General features: G+C 44.6%; 1 protein-coding gene across 1 annotated transcript in view; it reads left to right on the top strand.

Moving 5' to 3' along the window:
• ESYT1 (extended synaptotagmin 1) overlaps window positions 1-12,305 on the top strand; it is a 180,734-nt gene extending 168,429 nt beyond the window's left edge. Inside the window, exons 30-31 of the mRNA XM_075336983.1 lie at window positions 4,061-4,110; window positions 7,796-12,305. Coding sequence (XP_075193098.1) covers window positions 4,061-4,110; window positions 7,796-7,829 — 84 coding nt within the window. The 3' untranslated portion in view covers window positions 7,830-12,305. The remainder of the gene's footprint in view (window positions 1-4,060; window positions 4,111-7,795) is intronic.
• The last annotated feature ends 11,199 nt before the right edge of the window (window positions 12,306-23,504 follow it).

Here is a 23,504-nt window from a genome sequence, read left to right as displayed (position 1 = left end):
GCTAGGGAATCTCCTTGGGTTCTTGATTGATCCGGTGAAAAAAACACACGGAACAAAACCAAGACTCAATGTGAAAACGCCACACCTGGCTATGCTTGAAAAGCTAAAGATCCAGGTCGGAAGGCACCGCCCTCTTCGGGGACTAGGAATAGATTTAAGCAAAAATCTCAGAACCGTTCCCAGTCGGGAACCGGTACAATTACTCCATTGGCCTGCAAGAAATGCCACGGCCTGTGAGAAGGCGGCGGCCTTGGAGCCGGGAGGAGTTGACAGAAAAAATCTGTTTGGCGGGTGGACAGAAGTCCATCCTGTAGCCAAGGGAGATATAATCTCGCCCCCACTGAACGGAGACGTGTTAGAACCCTACGTCGCCAAGTGGAGAGAGCCTGCCACCGACCAAGGAGGTTGTTGGCGTGGCTAAATAGCTCGGAGGAAGCTGACTCAGTGACAGCATCTCCTGCGGCCTTCTGAAGACGCAGCTTCGAGCCATTTGGTTCTATGAACCTAGGCTGAGCTAGAGGACGATCAGATGGAGGAACGGAAACCACCGAAACCTCAACTGATTCCTGCCCTGGACAGGTTCCCTGGTTTAGGTTTGTGGCAAGGAAGAACACTCCCCGCCAAGAGCTTCCTTAATTTCACCCAGTTGGTTCCGAGGAAACTGGTCCCACCAAGGGGGAGCCCAGCAGGGAACCTCCATAGAGGCATCTGCCTTCCAATTCCGAAGCCACAGGAGCTTGCGGATAGCGAGGAAGGTAGCCCAGACCACCGCCGTGCGGCGTCCAGCATGGCAGACCTGGCATAGGATGAAAAGACTGAAGTCTGGAAGTTCAGGCAACCGTTTTGGGCATAGAGTCCCTGTGAGAGAATGCATCTCCTCCAGAGAAGCAGAGAAGGTACAAAAAAACCGCACTGCTGTAAAGCTGAGGAGAACGAAGCTCCTGCCGTCCCCATACCGACTTGGCCCAAAGGACAACCGGGCGGACCGCAGAACCTTAAGAGAGGAGCCCTCAGCCACTGACATAACGGCCCGGGCTGAGCCACCTGAGGTGAATGAGCCCACTTCTTGACCACCATTGGTGGACAGGGGAAATACAGTCCTCAGAATCACGCTTCATGGTAAGCGACTGTCAGAGCGGACCCTGGGCTAGTCACAGGGGCCTGAAAACTGGAGTGGTTAAGGAACACACGTTGTGTTCACCTAGATAAGGTAACACCGGCGGATTGAGGTCCTGTACAAAATTAATGTACCGTAGGATCCATATAGAGGTGCCGTCAGCCACTGATACAACTATCCGGGCTGAAAGTCTAGACACCGGAGTGGCTACCCTTGGCGAATGAGTACACTCCTTGACCACCTCTGATGGGAGGGGGAGACAGGCAGCAGAACTCCGCTGTGGGGTCTGCAGGATAGGCTGTGGGCTTGGAGGCAGCGGGCTGAAAACTGGAGTGGTTAAAGAACACACTCCTCGTCCTGTTAAAGGTATACTGATGCCTTTCTGCCAGCGGGGAATACTCCCCTGATCAGGCGGATGGAGGTCCAGTACAAGAATAATGGATGCAATCCAATCATTCGCATCTGCGTCACCTACGGACGGATCAATGTACATAAAGTAGCGTCCGAGCCCGTGGTAGAGACATCCTCCTCGTCCAGTGAGTCAGCTCGTAATCGGAGCTGCGGGACGGGGAGGACAGGGGACCCTGCGTCTCCCTGTCAGGAGGACGGGGTCTGAGCCCAGAAGGAGAGTCCCTTGTGAGCTTTGCTGAGCGAAGCAGAAAACGCCCTGAGAAGGGGGCTGCATGCTCAGCAGATGCCGGGACAGCCGACCCCTGGAAATAGGATTCCCACGGGGGTCAGCCACCGAAACCGGAGCAGCTGGAGGGACCATTAATGAGCTCCCAAGCTGAGGGGCCACAGTGGTTATGAGCTCGGTATAGCCGTACGAGACTACCAGCAGTGGATAATAAAAAACAGCCTGCAGCCTCGCTCTGTGAGACATGCTGCAGAGGTGGGGGCTCTGTCTAGAATGGTTAGAATACCCAAGACAGGGGTTCAGCCTGGGGAGACTCCCGGCTGAGGCATCTTGACCACCATCCACCACATAAGAACCATTACAGTGTGCCGGTTCAGGCAATATGAGGTTACATGCAGAACATGTAGTGTACAGCCTTGGAGCTTTGCTGCTAGAGTGAGCCATGCTGCTGAGGAGAAGGTTCTATGATAAAGAATTAACTCCTTCAGAATGCCCTGAGTGAATAAAAGTGCACAACCAGAGGTTGTGACTTATCAGGCCGCTATTATGAGTGCCATCCGAATTCCAAGCCTGGACCCCCAGCCAGATATTCACTCCCTCTGCACTGCAGAGCAGCCAGCGCCGACCAGTGTACTAAGACGCTGAGAAAAAGGCTCCAGAGTGAGGGGGGGGGGCGGGGGTTAACCCAGGAGCGGGAATCGGAGGGCGAAGGAGATGTACAGGGGAGGGAATCATCTCCTCAAAAAGGAGTGTCCTCCCCTGTGCAGAGCGGCCGGCGGGCGGCTCTGCAGTGTCCCCCTGCATGACTGACATGCAGGGGAACGAAACGAAACTAGGCCGCGGCTGAAGCCGGGGCCTAGAGTTATGCATGCGGCCGAGAATCAGGCATCATCGGCGCGGTTCTCAGTAAAAACCGTGGAACCGGCCGGAAACACAGTAAAAAAGCAGCATTATCAAGCAATCACTGTCCCCCCCAATAAAAGTGCCCCACATTGCAGAAGGACCCTCTGAATAACGTCTCTATACTTAGCTTTGAGACGCAGGGCCCAGTCCCTGGTGGGGTGGGGGTTCAGTGCTCCTTCCAGCAGGGTCCTGCACAAGGGCTGCGGATGGAAGCCGGTCTCCTGCAAGGCAGTGAGAACCGTGTTGGCTCCAACTTCAAGCCAGAGCCCCTAAGGGATGGTGAAGGAGCGCGGCATGAAGGGCTCCTGCCCTGAAGTCAACCTTAACAGCACCGCCGCCAGGGGGGTGAGAAGGGACATGCCGGGAGTCCAGTGGACCCGCTTTTCTTCCAAATCTTTAGAAAAAATGAAAAATCAAAAAAGGATGCATGTGTGTGTGTGTGATCCTCCTGACACAAAGCAAGAAACTGGCTAGATCTGGCTAGCAGGGGGTGTATATGCTAGGAAGGAGGAGCTACACGTTTTTGAGTGTAGTAACTTTGTGTGTCCTCCGGGGGCAGTAGCTATACACCCCATGGTTTGGGTCTCCCATAGGAACGATAAAGAAATTAGGTTTAGCTTCCAATGTTGAAATGTCATGGTTTCTTTTTGTTTTCTTATTTGTTTTTCTTCACATATAGGTCTTAATATGGAAAGTTAAAAAAACAACATATTTAATAATGAACCTTGTTTCAACAATAGATTAGATAATAATAATTAGATAGAATAGATAGATAATTTTTTTTTTATTACTTAGTCCTATTACATTAAGTTGCAGTTACACATTTTGCAGCCTCATATAAAATTTCTTACCTAAGTACATCCAGGCAAGTAATATGTTACATACAACAAATATACAACCTGTTCACTCGTTTTAGATATTTAAGGCGAGGGGTTACACAGCGACATTTGTTGCACAGTAGTAATTTTACAAAAAATGGGCAACCAACAAACCTTTGTGTGACTTGCTGTCACGTGCCTATTTTGGAACTCCTCTTGTGTCCTATGTTGAAGTCAATGGCAAGTGAGTTGCCGGCAACAAAAATCCAACACACACGGAAAACATTTGCGACTTTCGCAAGTTGTCATACACCATAGGAAGTCATGAGATGCAATGTTGCATTGCTACACGTGTCACTTTAGTCTAAATATTGAGTATTAGAGATGACATGTACAGTATGTAAAATACCTTGTAAATATACACATTTTCCAGTCAATTGCTTATATTATTGTTTGTTACGGTTTAATAATAAAATTTGTTTAAAAATAAACATTATTGAGTATTACAGGACCATTCTCAGTTCAATTTACCATTCATGATGTTTATTTGGTAGTAATGAGATCTGTCTCCTCCTTATTCTACAGGTTATTATTGACCTTTCTCAGGTGGATTTGTCCAAAGGACTTAATCAATGGTAAGATTTCAAGTGTGTCAGAACAGGCCATCATTTTCACCCTTACAGTGCCTACAAGTAGTATTCAACCCCCTGCAGATTTAGCAGGTTTACACATTCGGAATTAACTTGGCATTGTGACACTTGGACTGTAGATCAGCCTGGAAGTGTGAAATGCACGGCAGCAATAAAGAATGTTATTTCATTTTTTTTTTTTTTTTTTTAAATTGTGAAAAGTTTATTCAGAGGGTCATTTATTAGTCAACCCCTCAAACCACCAGAATTCTGTTTTGGTTCCCCTAAAGTATTAAGAAGTATTCCAGGCACAAAGAACAATGAGCTTCACATGTTTGAATTAATTATCTCTTTTTCCAGCCTTTTCTGACTAATTAAGACCCTCCCCAAACTTGTGAACAGCACTCATACTTGGTCAACATGGGAAAGACAAAGGAGCATTCCAAGGCCATCAGAGACAAGATCATGGAGGGTCACAAAGCTGGCAAGGGGTACAAAACCCTTTCCAAGGAGTTGGGCCTACCTGTCTCCACTGTTGGGAGCATCATCCGTAAGTGGAAGGCTTATGGAACTACTGTTAGCCTTCCACGGCCTGGACAGCCTTTGAAAGTTTCCACCCGTGCCGAGGCCAGGCTTGTCCGAAGAGTCAAGGCTAACCCAAGGACAACAAGGAAGGAGCTCCGGGAAGATCTCATGGCAGTGGGGACATTGGTTTCAGTCAATACCATAAGTAACGTACTCCACCGCAATGGTCTCCGTTCCAGAAGAGCCCGTAAGGTACCTTTACTTTCAAAGCGTCATGTCAAGGCTCGTCTACAGTTTGCTCATGATCACTTGGAGGACTCTGAGACAGACTGGTTCAAGGTTCTCTGGTCTGATGAGACCAAGATCGAGATCTTTGGTGCCAACCACACACGTGACGTTTGGAGACTTGATGGCACTGCATACGACCCCAAGAATACCATCCCTACAGTCAAGCATGGTGGTGGCAGCATCATGCTGTGGGGCTGTTTCTCAGCCAAGGGGCCTGGCCATCTGGTCTGCATCCATGGGAAGATGGATAGCACGGCCTACCTGGAGATTTTGGCCAAGAAACTCCGCTCCTCCATCAAGGATCTTAAGATGGGTCGTCATTTCATCTTCCAACAAGACAACGACCCAAAGGACACAGCCAAGAAAACCAAGGCCTGGTTCAAGAGGGAAAAAATCAAGGTGTTGCAGTGGCCTAGTCAGTCTCCTGACCTTTAACCCAATTGAAAACTTATGGAAGGAGCTCAAGATTAAAGTCCACATGAGACACCCAAAGAACCTAGATAACTTGGAGAAGATCTGCATGCAGGAGTGGGCCAAGATAACTCCAGAGACCTGTGCCGGCCTGATCAGGTCTTATAAAAGATGATTATTAGCTGTAATTGCAAACAAAGGTTATTCCACAAAATATTAAACCTAGGGGTTGAATAATAATTGACCCACACTTTTTATTAAAATTTAACTGAGCAACATAACTTGTTGGTTTGTAAGATTTATGCATCTGTTAATAAATCCTGCTCTTGTTTGAAGTTTCCAGGCTCTAACTTATTTGCATCTTATCAAACCTGCTAAATCTGCAGGGGGTTGAAGACTACTTGTAGGCACTGTATATCATTCAGTGAATTCTGAAATATGCTTGAGGGCTTCCTGACTCCTAGTAGTGGGTGAAATAAGAGTCCGGCATGTTGGGTTTCTTTATTGTTTGCTCTGCCAGGACATAACACACTGTTAGAAGTAACTGGCACCAGCTGGTCATCCTTCCTATAGAATAAATATGCACATTTGTTTAAATTGAGCATGCATGTTTGTAATTGTCAGGATACTAGATCTGATAATCCTTAAATAAAGTACTGTATATTTTGTTTTATAAGTATATTTATATATACCGGATTATAACTTGCAGCAGTAACTTCAGTGAAAGGTGGTCCTGCAAAGTATTGACTTGGGCTACTTGATAAATATCCATGCCACAATTTTCAGATTTAAATTTTCTAAACTATGAATAAAACCATTTCCTTTACACCTCAAAATTACTTGCTACTTTGTGTTGGTATATCACATAAAATCCCAGTCATGCTACGTGCAGATGTCGTTTTATTGCAGGGTTTGTTTATATATATATATATATATATATATATATATATATATATATATATATATATATATATATATATATATATATATATATATATTTATATATTTATAATATATATATATATATATATATATATATATATAATAATATATATATATATATATATATATATATATATATATATATATATATATATATATATATATATATAGATATATATATAGATATATATATAGATATATATATATTATTACACGTTTTACCTTGCAGGTTTTATTCAATACTGCAGGAAAAAACGCATCTCAACAAAGTCTAGGAGAATCCTGACTTGCTGTGCACACGCTGCTTCTTTTTTTCTAGCAGATTTTGTTGCTGAAAAAAGAAGCGGCATGTAAATTGTTTCTGCATTTTTTTTTTCTGTGTTTCTATAATCGTCTGCGATGCTTTATCACTACAGTGCATTATATCGCAGCACTTTACCTCACACATCATGCATACAGCATGGTCTGTGAGGCGGTCTATAGCTCAGTAACCCAGGGTTGTCATGGTGATGACCCTGGGTTACTATGGCAGTGATCAGGTCCCTCTGATTGCATTACAGGGACCCAATTGCCAGGGAGAGGTAAGTGATCCCTCTCCCTGCCTCCTGAATCCAGGAAAAAATGCAAGTGAAAAATGCACATGTTTTTCAGCTGCTTTTTTTTTTCCTGCCAAAACATGCTTTTTTGTGTGCAGAAAAGAAGCACACAAAAAAGCAACATGGGCACATAGCCTAAAATACATTTGTTTGTGGGTGTAAGATGGAGAAAAAAAGAAGGCTGAAAAGTTCAGAGTATGAATACATTTTCAAAGCACTTTAGATATCACCTAGTTGCAAAATAGAACTTTGCTACCAAAGATTGCAAGGTGTCTTTTAAGCTTGTCCAAGCATTACTCCACAAAAGTTAAAAGGGTTTGTATGCAATTTTCAAAAAGTTGCTTAACAGCAAGAATTGTCATAAAATAATAATTTAACCAATACCCATCTGTTCATTCCCCATTTGGTTCACTTTTTGAGGATCTCCACCAGTCCTGTCTGTTGTTTACATGACCGCTGCAGGCAATCACTGCCTGGCGGTGAAACTTGAGTTTACGGTGCTTTATCCCTGAGGCCAATAGTCTACTGTGAAGGTTACGTCAACATTTGATGCTTTGTCATCAGATTGGCGTGGATCATGGAATGAGAATTGAACAGGTATTGTTTTAATATTTTATAGCAATTCCTGTTGTGCAACTTTTTGAAAATTCTGCACCGCTACTTTAACCTCTTTCAGTTTTTTAGCCTCCATCAATGCAAGATACAGAAACTTTAAAATAAAGTTTTTTTACTTGCACTTATAGCTTTTATAAAATACACCAGCAGTTCTGTGTGTATATCTGGCCACAAGGACAAAAAGGAATTATGTTTCGGCCCACTGTCCTACTGTTAATGTTTGTATGTTTTTTGGATATGTACGTGTTTCTTTATACCATATTCCTTATAAATTATCTCCTTTCATTTTCTCATAAACTTTTTTTTTTCCTTAGGTACGAACTGAAGGGAGAGCGGTCAAGCGTCTAAATTTCATCTTCAGTGACAATGCGTTGAGCCGCCGGTCTCTTCTGAGAGACGTTACCTGCTGAAGTCATCACATAACCTAAGAAAGTGTAATACAGTGTGAAGGCATATCTAACAGAAAAGATCAGGTCTCAATAGCAGGAAACGCAAAGACAATCCTAGGATCTGTGCCACCTTACACGACGGGACCAGTTCTCTGCATGGATCCTGGTGTTATTAATGTTAGTTTGCAACTTAGCCAAGGTTCTGTCCAGCAATCTGCTTAACCTTTCCTATATATTTTTTACTGCCATAGATCAGGTGGACCAATCAGAAAAATGTGTGACCGTCATATGAGAGCCCGGTAGGGGCGGATTATTGAAATGTCTGATTATGTCTAGTACAAAAGCCTAGTGTTTACTGGTAGTTTACAAAAAGGAACATCTGCTTGTAGGAAGTTCTTACTCTGTACACACTGACAGCTGGGAACCTGTCAGGCTTCAATCTTTCTGATTTTACTTTTTATTTTTCCATTTTAGCTTTTATGGTTAGGCAGTAATACTTCATGTCCTATTACATGTGATCCAAAGCTTGAAGGTAAAGTCATTCCCATTGTTTTAGACTTTTATATAGTTTCACTTTTTAATAGATGTATAGTCTTCTTTTTTTTATCAAACTCTTATTTTTTACATTTTTTTTTTAATAAAGGGATGTAAATCCTTATGAGGCTGTGTTCACACATTGCAAAATAAAGGCAAAAGTGCATCTTTTTATCTCCGAAATTCATGGCAAAAAAGCTGCGGTGTTACTGCAATTTTACATAGTGTGAATACCGCTTTACTAAATAGGCTCGATATACATCTTGTTTGGGTGCGGGGACTTTTGGGAGGTCAGATCTCCTGAGTGTGATGTTACTCTAGCCAGAAGTTACTTGCCGTCCTCTTAACATTTCAGTGTTACATAATAGATTTTTTGTGTTTAGTGTATTTTTTTTATTCTTTTGTAGAACAAGGTTTAGACACTCCATCCTCTGCAACGTAACGCTTCACATGCCTTATCATAGAATCATAGAATATTAGAGTTGGAATGGACCTCCTGGGTAATCTAGTCCAACTCTCTGCTCAAAGCAGGATTCACTAAATCATCCCAGACAGATGTCCGTCCAACCTCTTTTTAAAGACTTCCATTGAAGGAGAACTCTCAACCTCTCGTGGCAGCCTGTTCCACTCATTGATCACTCTAACTGTCAACAAGTTTTTTCTAATATCTAATCTGTGTCTCCTCCCCATCAGTTTCATCCCATTTGCTTCTAGTCTTTCCTTCTGCAAATGAGAAAAAAACCTGATCCCTCTACAGTGTGACAGCCTTTAAGATATTTGTATGCAGCTATTAAGTCTCCTCTCCGTCTTCTCTTTTGCAAGCTAAACAATCCTAAATCCTGTAACTGTTCCTCATAGGACATGGTTTTCAGACCAGTCACCATTCTGGTCACTCTTCTCTGAACGTGCTCCAGTTCGTTGATGTCTTTTTTTTTCTTCAAAATGTGGTGCATAGAACTGGACACAATATTCCAGATGAGGTCTGACCAAAGAGGAGTAAAGGGGGATAATGACTTCATGTGATCTAGACCGTATGCTTCTGTTAATACATCCTAGAATGGTGTTTGCCTTTTTTGCTGCTGCATCACACTGTTGACTCATGTTGATGTTTTTAATACATGGGGATCGCATTCCAGTTTTCTTACTGTGCACCAAAAAAGTCTTATGATTTTCAAAGATGTATAAATTGTTTAAATTGAAGCTATTTATGTTTAGAATTGAAGGCAGAGAACATAATCTGGAGAAGTTACTTATTCCTTTTTTCCAACATATCACTTAAGACACTTATTTTTTTGTAACTTATTGATTTAGCATTTTGTGCTTTCCAGTGCCATCATATGAAATATATTCTCATGAGACAAATCAATGTGTAAACAAATCATAGTTCTGGTTTGAGAGCCTGTCCTCCATTACTAGTTACCAATAAAAAGTAAACGCTTTGTAAGTAAGCATGTATCTTCAGGAGCGTAGGCTTCCTGCTTGCCGGGGGCAAGATGCTCCTGATGATTGACAGTTTGGGCAGTGGCATGCCCAATCTGTGCCCTCATCCATGCTATTAGCAGAGGCTTTACACCAGAGAAGTGCGGTGATACTGACACTGGCTGGTCTGGACAGTTTCAGAGCAGAACTTGCACGCTGTATAGCAAATATCTTGCAGCCACGTGCTCCTTGCCTAGGAGACCGTCCATCTCTGAATAAGCAGGTAACCATGGTACTGAGCTGTATACTACAGAATTAAAAAATATCTCCTTTCTTGGGAATTTTTAATTGAAAAATGTCTTGGTTTTGCAATCATTTTTCAATTTTACCCACTTAATAAGATGATACATCCCATTTTATATATTCTGTTTAGTTATGTCCAGCGATGCTGAGGTGTATTTGTGATATGAGTATACTCTTCTAAATTTTCATTTAGCATCTCACCTCCTTCTGACCCAATTAAATTGGTAATAGAGGGAGCCTGCTTTCAAACAAAACTGTCAAAGATTTATCTTCCACTGGTACAAAAAATTGTAGAAATTAGAATAACAATCCTCTGTTGTCCTGACAGGGGACTGTACAGCTGATCTCAGCCGAAGCCATCAGGTTTAGTTCACTTTGATCTCATTTGTATGACCAACTTTAGGAGGATCCTGACTGTAATAAGTGAATAGTATTCTGATCCCAGCAATGGGGTTCACCACCAGTCCGTAGACAATATACGTGCATGTGCTTGGCCCCATTCTCTGAATCACTGTTACTTTTCAGAGTTGGGAATAACCCTTAAAGCAGGACCGATTTTTATTTTTGCTAATGCGAGAGACAAAAATCCAAAAGTGATTACAAAGTCCTGTTATACTCCTATGGTAAAAGTGGTTCTCCCTGAAATCTAAAGTTGGACATATACATTAGATACAATTTGGCCAATTTAACAATATAAAATGTATGAGACAGGGCTAGATCCACTGCCGTGTCATTGATCGGGGGACATACCTAAGTGGTGAGTCTGCTTTCTCCCAGTATCGAGATACTACAAAAGGTTTCTAGTAGTTAATATGCAGTCTCTGCCTGTCTAAACTTGCAATAGAAGACGGCTGTCTGTAAACTGAGCAGTTATCTTTTATCTTCACCTTTTTTAAGGAGTTGTCTAGGATCAAAAACAAAACCTTAACGGATGATAAATGCAGCATTATGAGCTCCATACAGAAAGAATTTGCTGCTGGATGAAGGTACAGCCGATCGTTCGGCTTGCAGCTATCGGTCATAACTTCTCCATATACTGGAGCGCTCGTTCTGCTAAGTCCTGTGTTCTCTGAGAAAGCTGCTGCCAAAATCCTCTAGCTGATCTCGCCGAGAAAGAAAGGATCAGCTGTCCTAAATTGGACATGCTGGATCCTTCTCTGCCTTGAAATTACCTAGCTGTTTAGTCATTGGAATTCTAATTTGGTTTTGGGGCCTGTTAGTCTGTGTATGGAGCCTTTACCTGGTAAATCTCTGCAGATTCATTGCCTCCAGTTATACTTTGTTTCCTGTGTGGCAGTAATGGCTTCACGTGTGTAGATGACACACACAAGCACCTCATGGGAATATACACTTCTAATATGCCCCCAGCTCCCCCCCCCCCCTTTTTTTTTTATTTTTTTTGCAGATCCTGGACAACCCCTTTTAACCTACACAAAAGCAGTAGGTTGGTAAGCATGAATTCAGCCCAACTGGGTGATAATTGGGCACATGTCAAACTGTTCAGACCAAATATTTTTCAATTTTTCCCGTTCTTACCCAGCTTCCACAACTTTCTAAAAGGTGGGGGCACAGATTGGTAATTTACACCATAATGTTGGGGGTAAATTCTAACAGTAGTAAATTCTATTTCATGACATGAGGGCATTCCTTATGCTGCCGCACACTTTTTAATAAATTTGGCATAAATTAACCATCAAAAGTGGCGCATAAAGCTCCAATCTTTATGAATTTGCCCATAGTAGAGTAGAAAATGTTTAATTTGTCTCATTTTCAAAAGGTTTAAGAGTTAAAATTATTATTTGGATTGCATTTATTAGAGACACCATCCAAAACATTCAGCTGCTCTTGAAGCCAATTTGCCAAAAGACTGTTTAGTATACGGAGCAGTAATGTGATAGGAGCTTGAAAATTACTGGTAATCAGGAGCTGTGAAGTCTGTAATGCGTCAATTTACAGTGTTGTCTTATTTGCATTCAAATGGAAGCCAAAATTTAGCTTTACATTGTGTTTTTATGTGCATTTTGTATTACACAAATATTTTATTATGCGGCTTTGAGAAGAAGCAACATTTGCACTATCTGTTCTATGTATGCTTGTATGCTCTATTATTTCATTAGCAAATTGTTAATATTCTTTCTGGTTCATTGTTACATATTCAATAAAACGCTCTTGCTAGGTTTCCATGGAGTTATTTAATAACAGGTAATTAACCTTAAAAAAAAAATTACAATGGCAACAGATCACTTATGATACAGGGTTAAAACAACCATTCACTGCAAGCAATTCCTCCACTTTTGATGCTGAATTTCCCTGATAGTATATGTGATGTGTGAGTACAAATATATTAATGATATGAAGAGATCATCAATATGACATTGGTGGGGTCCGACCCAAATCACCCCGATCAGCAGGTATCAACTCAAGCAAGGGCCGTATGTAAGTAATGCGGAACACTCAAGTTGATTTATTTCTTTTTTTTTTTTTTTTTTAACTCCCATACTGCAGTTTTGCAGTTTATCGTCCATTCATTTGCGGGAAAAAAAGATAAAAAATTGAAACAATGCTAGGACATGAATAATGACATCCACCGTTCAGTTGAAAACAAAAGTAAGAAATCTAACCTGTGATTAATTAGAAATTAGACTCCTATCCTAACAACTTGATTCAGTTTAGTCTTTGAATCATGGCTTTGATGCTTAGCAAGGCCAGTTGTATTCCCTGTTCTTTGTTCACAATGGTAAAGATGAGCAGCCTGAGACGACCAAAAATGCTATTATCACCAAACACAAGGGGCTGCTGATAAATCTTTGGCTTTACCCAGAAAGAAACAGGATGATGAAACTCTACATTTATTCCACATACTCTCCACTGATGTCAACACACTTCTTACATCGGTACTCCAAGTTCTGTAAGCCTAGCAAAAAGGATATATAGAAATACACTGATATGTACAGATGTATCTCTGTCCTATTCTGGAGGTGAAAAAAGTCAATCTTTTTGTTCCTATAAAATTACTAAAAATATTTTTTTAAAAAAGGGAAAAATATAATTTTTGCTTTAATTGAAAGATAAAAAAAATTGTCCTTTTTGAGATTCTACCTTGAGCCTCTAAGGGGTGCTTCACACATAGTGAAATCGCTATCGAGATCGCTGCTGAGTCACGCTTTTTGTGACGCAGCAGTGACCTCATTAGCGATCTCTCTGTGTGTGTGACACTGAGCAGCGATCTGGCCCCTGCTGTGAGATCGCTGCTCGTTACACACAGCTCTGGTTCATTTTTTTGACGTTTCTCTCCAGCTGTGAAGCACACATCGCTGTGTGTGACAGCGAGAGAGCAACAATCTGAATGTGCAGGGAGCCGGTGTCTGGCAGCCTGCGGTAAGCTGTAACCAACGTAAATATCGGGTAACCAAGGGAAGCCCTTTCCTTGGTTACCCGATATTTACCTTTGTTACCAGCGTCCGCTGCTCTCATGCTGCCAGTGCCGGCTCCCAGCTCCCTGCACACGTAGCCGGAGTTGTTTGCTTATTAACCCGATGTGTACTGTGGCTAGGAGTGAAGGGAGCCAGCTTTAAGCGGTGTGCGCTGGTAACCAACGTAAATATCGGGTAATCAAGCCCTTTGTTACCCGATATTTTCCTTAGTTACCAAGTGCAGCGTCGCTTCCACACGTTACTGCTGGCGGGGGGCTGGTCTCTGGTGAAATCTGCCTGATTGACAGCTCACCAGCGACCATGTAGCGACGCACCAGCGATCTTGACCAGGTCAGATCGCTGGTGGGATCGCTGGTGCGTCGCTAAAGTGTGACGGTACCCTAATTCCAAGCAACAGCTAAAGCCATAAGCCACAGGCTCTGCTGATGTCACTTGGCTGTGTCCACATGAGGTTTTTCCTATTGCTTTTTTCTTCACATTTTCTATAGGTGTCCGCCCCAACAACACAATAACAATCCTCTGATGTTGTTTATACATTTTAAATCTGATGATACATAGTATATATGTATTTATTTCTGAGGATGCTAAACTACCAAGGGAGCCAATAATGTTGATCATGACTGTATGTCAATTAATTATTGCAAATTTCTACAATATGCCACCACTTTATGATCGCTAAAGATCCAACCTCTGTGACCCCCACGATCTCCAGAATGAAGGAGCTGCAATTCTGGCTGAGCGTTACTTCCACTTCTATGTTTTTTTCACTGCTTAGAGGCATTTCCAGCCAACTGTTATGCAGAGAACCGCCATGTTATCCCACTGAAATTAACGGTGTCGGCTTCAATTCCCATCAAGGCCAGTAGTGCTGCTCTGCACAGATCATTGGTGGACCCTGAGGTCATACTGATGGAATATTGAAGTGGTATACAATCACTTTCCGAGATGAAAATAGCCATTAAAATGAATCATAATTAATATTGACATTACAAAATAAAGGATCAAGGGGCTGAGCACTATATAGGTAGAATTGGCTTCAAACTAGAACTTTGTTGAGAATAATCACAAAGTGTACTTGCAATGACTGCATAATTTGTCTCATTAACTTAAAGGGGTTGTCAACTACTTGGTCGACCCCCTATCTCAATCACTATGTTCCCCTGAATAATAATCACTGTACTGATGCCGGAGGTAAATATAGTGAAGTCTGCTCTCGTTCTCCCACGGCCATGACATTGGTAGCAAAGCTCACGTGACCTAACAATCAGTGGCTGTTTCACTCTCCCCTCCTTCAGACAAATCTGACGTCTGGAGGAATTGAGGGGAAGAGTGAAGTAGCAGGGCTCATGTGGCATAACAATGTCATGGCACTGGGAGAGCCAGTGTCGACATCAGAGGGGAATACAGCTGTTATTTTAATTGGTGGGAACATAGTGATTGAGAATGCATTGCCCAAGTAGTGGACAACCCCTTTAAACAAGGCCTGTCACCGGGTGAATTCTAAATGGAATTTTAGTACCGACTATCAAGAAAAGACTTAGGGGTGCTTCACACACAGCGAGATCGCTACTGAGATCGCTGCTGAGTCACGGTTTTTGTGACCTCATTAGCGTTCTCGCTGTGTGTGACACTGAGCAGCGATCTGGCCCCTGCTGTGAGATCGCTGCTCGTTACACACAGCCCTGGTTCGTTTTTTTATTGTTGCTCTCCCGCTGATAAGCACACATCGCTGTGTGTGACAGCGAGAGAGCAACAATCCTGAATGTGCAGGGAGCAGGATCCGGCGTCTGACAGCCTGCGGTAAGCTGTAACCAAGATAAACATCGGGTAACCAAGGTGGTTACCCGATATTTACCTTCGTTACCAGCCTCCGCAGCTCTCACGCTGCCAGTGCCGGCTCCTGCTCCCTGCACACAAGCTAAGCGGTGTGCGCAGGTAACTAATGTAAACATCGGGTAACCATACCCGATGTTTACCTTAGTTACCAGTGTCCGCAGCTTCCAGACGCCGGCTCCGTGCAAGCGCAGCGTCGCTTGCACGTCGCTGCTGGCTGGGGGCTGGTCGCTGGTGAGATCTGCCTGTTTGACAGCTCACCAGTGACCATGTAGCGATGCAGCAGCGATCCTGACCAGGTTAGATCGCTGGTCGGATCGCTGCTGCATCGCTAAAGTGTGAAGGTACCCTAAAGGTCCAGTCACACTAAACAACTTACCAGCGATCCCAACAACGATAGAGATCGCTGGTAAGTTGCTAGGAGGTTGCTGGTGAGATGTCACACTGCAACGCTCCAGCGATCCCAACCTGACCTGGCAGGGATCGCTGGAGCGTCGCTGGACGAGTTGCTGGTGAGCTCACCAGCAACCAGTGACCAGCCCCCAGCGCCGCGTGGAAGATGCTGCGCTTGGTAACTAAGGTAAATATTGGGTAACCAACCCGATATTTTCCTTGGTTACCAGCGCATGCAGCTACACGTGCAGAGAGCAGGGAGCAGCGCACACTGAGCGCTGGCTCCCTGCTCTCCTAGTTACAGCACACATCGGGTTAATTACCCGATGTGTGCTGCAGCTAAATGTGCACAGAGCAGGGAGCAGCGCACACCGGGTGCAGCTGCACAGGGTAAAATATATAGGGTATAGAGTACAGGGTGCAGCTGCACAGAGCAGGGAGCAGCGCACACCGCTTAGCGCTGGCTCCCTGCTCTCCTGGCTACAGCACACATCAGGTTAATTAACCCGATGTGTCCTGCAGCTACATGTGCACAGAGCAGGAGCCGGCACTGACAGTGAGAGCGGCGGAGGCTGGTAACAAAGGTAAATATCGGGTAACCAAGGGCAGGGCTTCTTGGTTACCCGATGTTTACTGTGGTTACCAGCCTCTGCAGTAGCCGGCTCCTGCTGCCTGCACATTCAGTTGTTGCTCTGTCGCTGTCACACACAGCGATATGTGCTTCACAGTGGGAGAGCAACAACTAAAAAATGGCCCAGGACATTCAGCAACAACCAACGACCTCACAGCAGGGGCCAGGTTGTTGCTGGATGTCACACACAGCAACATCGCTAGCAACATCGCTGCTACGTCACAAAAGTTGTTCATTAGCAGCGATGTTGCTAGCGATGTTGCTAAAGCTGGGTTTACACACTGCAACATCTCAAACGACATCGCTGTAACGTCACCGGTTTTGTGACGCAATAGCGATGTTGTTTGCGATGTTGCAGTGTGTGTGAAACCTATCAGCGACCCGGCCCCTGCTGTGAAGTTGTAATCGTTACAAATCGTTCAGGACCATTCCTAGGTCCTTTGTTTCCCGCTGTGCAGCATGAAGTTTCAGTGTGTGAAGACTTTGCAGCGACTTTGTTAGCAACTTCCCTTTCAAAAGGCTGCTTATCAACGTCCCCAAACAACCAGCTAGGTCGCTCTGCAGGTCCGGATCGCTGTTGAGTTGTTGGCCAGGTTTGCCTGTTTGACAGCTCACCAGAGACTTAGCAGAGACTTGGGGAGGTCGCTATTGCGTCACCAAACCGGTGACGTTACAGCGATGTCCTTTGCGATGTTGCAGTGTGTAAACCCAGCTTTAGTGTGACGGGGCCTTAAGACGTGCAACACATGAGAAAACTAGATAAGCAAAGGCTATTGAGTTTCTGTTCCATAGACTCTAGATTACATGATATGGTAATGTGCTGCTTACAATGGATGAGCCGTTTTATCTGGTAACTTATTTGCAGATTTCTGACAATGGACGCCAACATTACGGAGTAGTAATTAAAGAAAACTTTCCCACCCAGCTCCAAAACAGACTCAATATTCCTTCTGCTACACCTTCATCATGGTCCGTATTCTCACAGACCATGATGATGGTGTAGCATATCGCTGAAATGCGTAGTCTGTGACACCCTGTAAGTTTTCTACCAGCCATCCATTCAAATGTAGTGTTTTTTTAATCAAATTAACAAATAAAATTATGAATTTTTTTTTTATAAGAATTTTTTTTTGTCCACTTGGAATTGCTTGAAATTTTGAAACTGCTGTAATATTTTCATGTAGCTTAATAGTGCCCCTTCCCAGAGTCAGTTACTGGTGGGTCCCTGGGACCCTGTCCAACTCTGCATACAACTGATTTGAAGCTTTCTACCTGTGCACAGTGTGTACAGAAAATTGTCAATCTGTGGTGGGATGGGGTTATATAGGGCTCATGAATATGGAGGACTACATAGCAGCAGGTTTACTATAGCTCTAGTGATAAAATCACTGTTTTATCATCAGGAGATTATCAAAACTGCAGCAAGCGGCCCAGTAAGTATCACATCACTGGCATTGGTATCTCTTTCTTTACATCAGGCCTCTTTAAGATTAGGTGGCAAAAGCCCGGTGATAGATTCCCATTAATGTGAACTTATCAGGTTTTTCTGTCCTAAAGTGTCTGCAGTGTTGTGCTCCTTAGGGTACCTTCACACTTTAGCGATGCAGCAGCGATCCGACCACCGATCTGACCTGGTCAGGATCGCTGCTGCATCGCTACATGGTCGCTGGTGAGCTGTCAAACAGGCAGATCTCACCAGCGACCAGTGACCACCCCCAGCCAGCAGCTACGTGCAAGCGACGCTGCGCTTGCACGGAGCCGGCGTCTGGAAGCTGCGGACACTGGTAACTAAGGTAAACATCGGGTATGGTTACCCGATGTTTACATTAGTTACCAGCGCACACCGCTTAGCTTAGCGCTGGCTCCTTGCTCTCCTAGCTACAGTACACATCGGGTTAATTAACCCGATGTGTACAGCAGCTACATGTGCAGAGAGCAGGGAGTCGGCAGCACAGGCAGCGTGAGAGCTGCGGAGGCTGGTAACTAAGGTAAATATCGGGTAACCACCTTGGTTACCCGATGTTTATCTTGGTTACAGCTTACCGCAGCTGCCAGATGCCGGCTCCTGCTCCCTGCTCGCTTCATTTGTCGCTCTCTCGCTGTCACACACAGCGATCTGTGTGTCACAGTGGGAGAGCGCCTTTGAAGAAAACGAACCAGGGCTGTGTGTAACAAGCAGCGATCTCGCAGCAGGGGCCAGATCGCTGCTCAGTGTCACACACAGCGAGATCGCTAATGAGGTCACTGCTGCGTCACAAAAAGCGTGACTCTGCAGCGAGCTCGCTGTGTTTGAAGCACCCCTTAGGTAAGCCCTATGTAAATATACATTTACTTCCCCGCCGCAGCCAGAATACCTGTAATAACAGCCTCTGTTCTCAGCTACGGTACATATATACATATGGAGATTGCCACCGAGCGGTGTAATTGTCAGACTTGTAGCCTTCAACAGTTGGGCATACGTCAAACATTGGATACAGGGAGCAAGCAGAAGATTTGTTACTAGATAACATACAGGACAACATTGCCATCAATCAAGGTAGAGAGCAGGCCACTGGGTGAGAGTAAGGGGTACTTCTCACATAGCGAGATCGCTGCTGAGTCACGTTTTTTGTGACGCACCAGTGACTTCATTAGCGATCTCGCTGTGTGTAACACTGAGCAGCGATCTGGCCCCTGCTGTGAGATCACTGCTCATTGCACACAGTGCTGGTCCATTTTTTGGACGTTGCTCTCCCGCTGTGAAGCACACATCGCTGTGTTTGACAGCGAGAGAGCAACGATCTGAATGTGCAGGGAGCCTGCGTCTGGCAGCCTGCGGTAAGCTGTAACCAAGGTAAATATCGGGTAACCAAGTGAAGGCCTTTGCTTGGTTACCCGATATTTACCTTGGTTACCAGCATCCGCCGCTCTCACGCTGCCAGTGCCGGCTCCCTGCTCCCTGCACAAGTAGCCGGAGTACACATCGGGTAAATAAGCAAAGCGGTTTTCTTATTAACCTGATGTGTACTCTGGCTAGGAGTGCAGGGAGCGAGCGCTAAGCGGTGTGCGCTGGTAACCAATGTAAATATCGGGTAACCAAGCGCTTGGTTACCCGATATTTACCTTAGTTACCAAGCGCAGCATCGCTTCCACGCGTCGCTGGGGGCTGGCCACTGGTGAGATCTGCCTGATTGACAGCTCACCAGCGACCATGTAGCGACGCACCAGCGATCCAGGTCAGATCGCTGGTGGGATCGCTGGAGCATCGCTAAAGTGTGACTGTACCCTAAAGGCCTCGTCACACACAACGAGATCGCTAACGAGATCGTTGCTGAGTCACAGTTTCTGTGACGCAGCAACGATCTCGCCAGCGATCTCGTTATGTGTGATACCTACCAGCGAAACTTATGGAAAAAAAAATTAGCTGTGCGCACACTGCGTTTTTTTTTCTCAAGAAAATTCTTTCTGCAGATTTTCTTGAGAAAAAGAATGAGCATGTCACTTCTTTTCTGCAGGTACCTGCGTTATTCACTCCATTGACTGTAATGTAATCATGAAATACCGCAGGTAGCAAATTATGTGCGTTTTTATTGCGTTTTCCTGCATTATTCCCGCGTTTTCACGTTTTTTTCGGGACATAATGTTCATCACTGCCCTGCGTTTTGCAGGGAAGTGATGTCATTATGACAGGAAGAGGAAGCGGAGCAGAGAGTAAACACACATATCACACTCGCACACAGACGCACAGATGTAGAATGCATATAGAAACGTACATATTAAAAATAAAACACGAAAAAAAAAAGTGGGCTCCGCCGTATTTTTACCGTCCAGCCAAGGTAAGCACACAGCGGCGGCCCGGTATTCTGAGGCTGGGGAGGGCGAGGGCCATGGTTAATGCCCCCCCCTCCACCCCTCCCGCAGCTTAGAATATCAGCCCGCTGCTGCCCTGAGAATTTTGCATCCAAAAGCCCCCTCTTTTACCACTTTATTAACCCCCCCCCCCCTCCGGCATAATCCACAGAGGTCCCACGCTGCTTGCATCCAGCCACGTCTGACACATACTCAATGCAGCCTCGTTCAGTGAGCGATGCTGCAGGGGTAACTCCAGGACATTTCTCACGGTTGGTAATGTGAACACATTACTGCTCGTGAGAACTGCAGTGTGTCCTCAGAGACTTTATCTATTGATTATCTTTCTATCTATCCATTATCTATCCATCAATCTATTCATTCATCTATCTGTTGTGGACAGGGGACAGACCACTGCAGGGGGGCTGCTCGGATCCGGGATCGTGGCTGTGGCTCGAGTGGTAGCCGAATCCGGGGCTCTTGCAGCCGTCCGTCCTCACAACTAAATAAAAGGGGTTATTTACAGGGGAGAGTTTGTCAGTGACGCCACCCGTGGGTTGCGGTGATGATTGGTAACACCGCCGCTGCCTTGGTATGGGACGCCCGGGGCTGATGGAGTGAGGCAGCAGGATGGTATCCCCTCCACGGGTAGGGGAGGTGTTGTCCTGGGGCCCAGGTGTATGGGGGAAGGATGTTGCGGAGCGTATTCTGCAGGGTTGGACGGGGTGGTTTTGGTGTACTCACAGCCCAAATGGTAAACCAAATTGCCAGTGACTGGTGACTTCTGGTGGGTGTATTCAGGTCCCACACCCTGGTACAGAAAACAGGGATTCCTTCCTCCTGCACTTAGTGTTTGTGTCCTTAGTTTGACTACTCCGCTTGAAACGGGGAAGTCCACTCCCGGTGATTTTTGTGTGTAGGGAGCTGTGGCCTGCGAGACATGACCCGTGGGATCTTAGCAGGCAATTGTGGAGCCCTATCCCCCTCGTTGGGCTTCCATCTCGCTCTCTCTGGGCCTCCTGTGGGACAAGATCTGGAATCTTGTCCCCGGCTGGTCAATTAGAAAGGTGCTTGAATTTACATACACCTGGAAAAAAGATCATTTAAAATACCTAGGGATATATTTAACAGACACATACAAAACGCTTTATTCACATAACTTCCCTTCTTTTTTTGATACAAGTAAAATATATCTTTGTACCGTGTTAGCCAAGAGAAATATGTCGCTTTCCAGTTGTGCGCGTTTCTTCAGAAGTGTCTTTAGTTCCATAAAGATGTGGTACATTCTGGTATCCTCCATTTTGATACAAGTAAAATATATCTTTGTGGCTAACACGGTACAAAGATATATTTTACTTGTATCAAAATGGAGGATACCAGAATGTACCGCATCTTTATGGAACTAAAGACACTTCTGAAGAAACGCGCACAACTGGACAGCGACATATTCTTCTTTTTTTTGAAGATCTCAAAAAGATACTAGCCAACTGGGATAAGCTCTACCTATCTTTTTTTGGGGAATGGCTTCCGTTAAGATGACGATTCTGCCAAGATTCCTGTATTTATTAGAGACGCTTCCCATACTGATCCCTAGATTGGTGATCCGGCGATTCCAGAAATGGTCGAATAACTATGTCTGGGCCTACAAACGTCATCGAATCGCCCAGACGGTGGTGTTGACTCCCAGGAAAATGAGTGGCCTAGCTTTCCCTGATATATGGAAATATTATATTGCCACACACTTGAGACGTAACCCTGCTTGGACCAATTTGACCTCAGTGGATAGATGGAGAAAGGTAGAACAGGAGTGGCTGGTCCTTATTAATCCCGCTGCCTTGCTGAATGGCGTCTCTTCAGACACCACAGATGTGAGCCTTTTGGGGCCCATGGCATTCACTAGACGAGTTTGGCGAATGGCCAGAAAAGTCATTTCACTCGAATCTCCACTGACACCATTCTTATATACACCAGCTTTACAGAATAGTGCAGATAGTCGGGTGACTACTCCATGGATTCATGCACGGCTTTTTCGCTTTGTAGACATAATAAATCCCTGCACCAACACAATCTTACCCTTTGCAACCCTACGAGAAAGATTTAGACTTCCTAAGGAGGCTTTTTACACTTATGCTCGGATATGTCATCTAGCCATATCTATGATCAAATCTACTACGTTTCTTAAGCTCACTCCATTTGAGGGCCTCTGCAGGCAGGGCTCATAGACTAAGGGGCTAATTTCACATTTATACTACATGCTCACTTCACTTGTAGAAATACAGCACTCATACATGACAAAATGGGAGACGTATTTGGGAAGGGTGATACCGAGACGAATGTGGCAGACCATCTGGCATCGAGCAGCAAAGACCTCCATATGCACTACACAAAAAGAGAACCAATACAAAATGTTAATGCACTGGTATCATACCCCAGAGGTCCTTGGTAGGCTCTTTCCTAACACATCAGATCAATGCTGGAGGTGTGCGAGGGATAAGGGGTCTCTCACCCACATTTTTTGGGACTGCAAAGTCCTTGCTCCATTTTCGAGAGAGGTGGAGAGGTTGATCCGTGGTGTTCTGGGGTATGAGGTCGGTCTAGACCCGTTCAACTACCTTCTTAATGTTCCACCTGTGGGGGGTCCCAGAAGGACTCGGCCAGAATGCTCCTTAACATTTGGACCTCGGCAAAATGTTTGATATCTTCATTTTGGAAAAAAACTCTTCCTCCCACTCTCCAAGATTTGGAGCTGAGAATCCAAGAGACAAAACGGATGGAGTATCTTACTGCATGTATCAACAAGAGCTGGAAAAATACCAGCGGATATGGTCGCCTTGGGATCTTTTTGTGAATAATCGTAATTAGCTACCAGAGAAAAGAATATATATGCCTCGACATGCTGAACAGATGTATTATATGCAAAATATGGTTATCTCCCCCTTATGTTCTTCCCCACCTTATCTTTCCCTGAGTCTTCCCCCATCTAAAAGTCTTGTCCATCCCTGTCAAAAACCTTTGATGTATAATTTTGCAATTTTATGTTTTAAAATGGAAATTCTTTGCAAATAAATAAACAGTTTAAAAAAAAAAAGAAAGGTGCTTGAAGCTGTCCTTGCTCTAGGGTCCAGGTACCCTGACTGTGCACGGCCTCCGGACCGGATTCCCGCTGTCAGCACCGGCGGGCTACAACCCTGCCCCGGTCTACTTAAGGTCTCCCGCGACCGGATCTCCGTCGCCTGTGGCCCTGTCTGCCGACTGCCAC

This window comes from Anomaloglossus baeobatrachus, chromosome 2 (assembly GCF_048569485.1).
Source record: "Anomaloglossus baeobatrachus isolate aAnoBae1 chromosome 2, aAnoBae1.hap1, whole genome shotgun sequence".
NCBI classification, from domain to species: domain Eukaryota; kingdom Metazoa; phylum Chordata; class Amphibia; order Anura; family Aromobatidae; genus Anomaloglossus; species Anomaloglossus baeobatrachus.
This window is presented reverse-complemented; position numbering and strand designations above follow the sequence as displayed.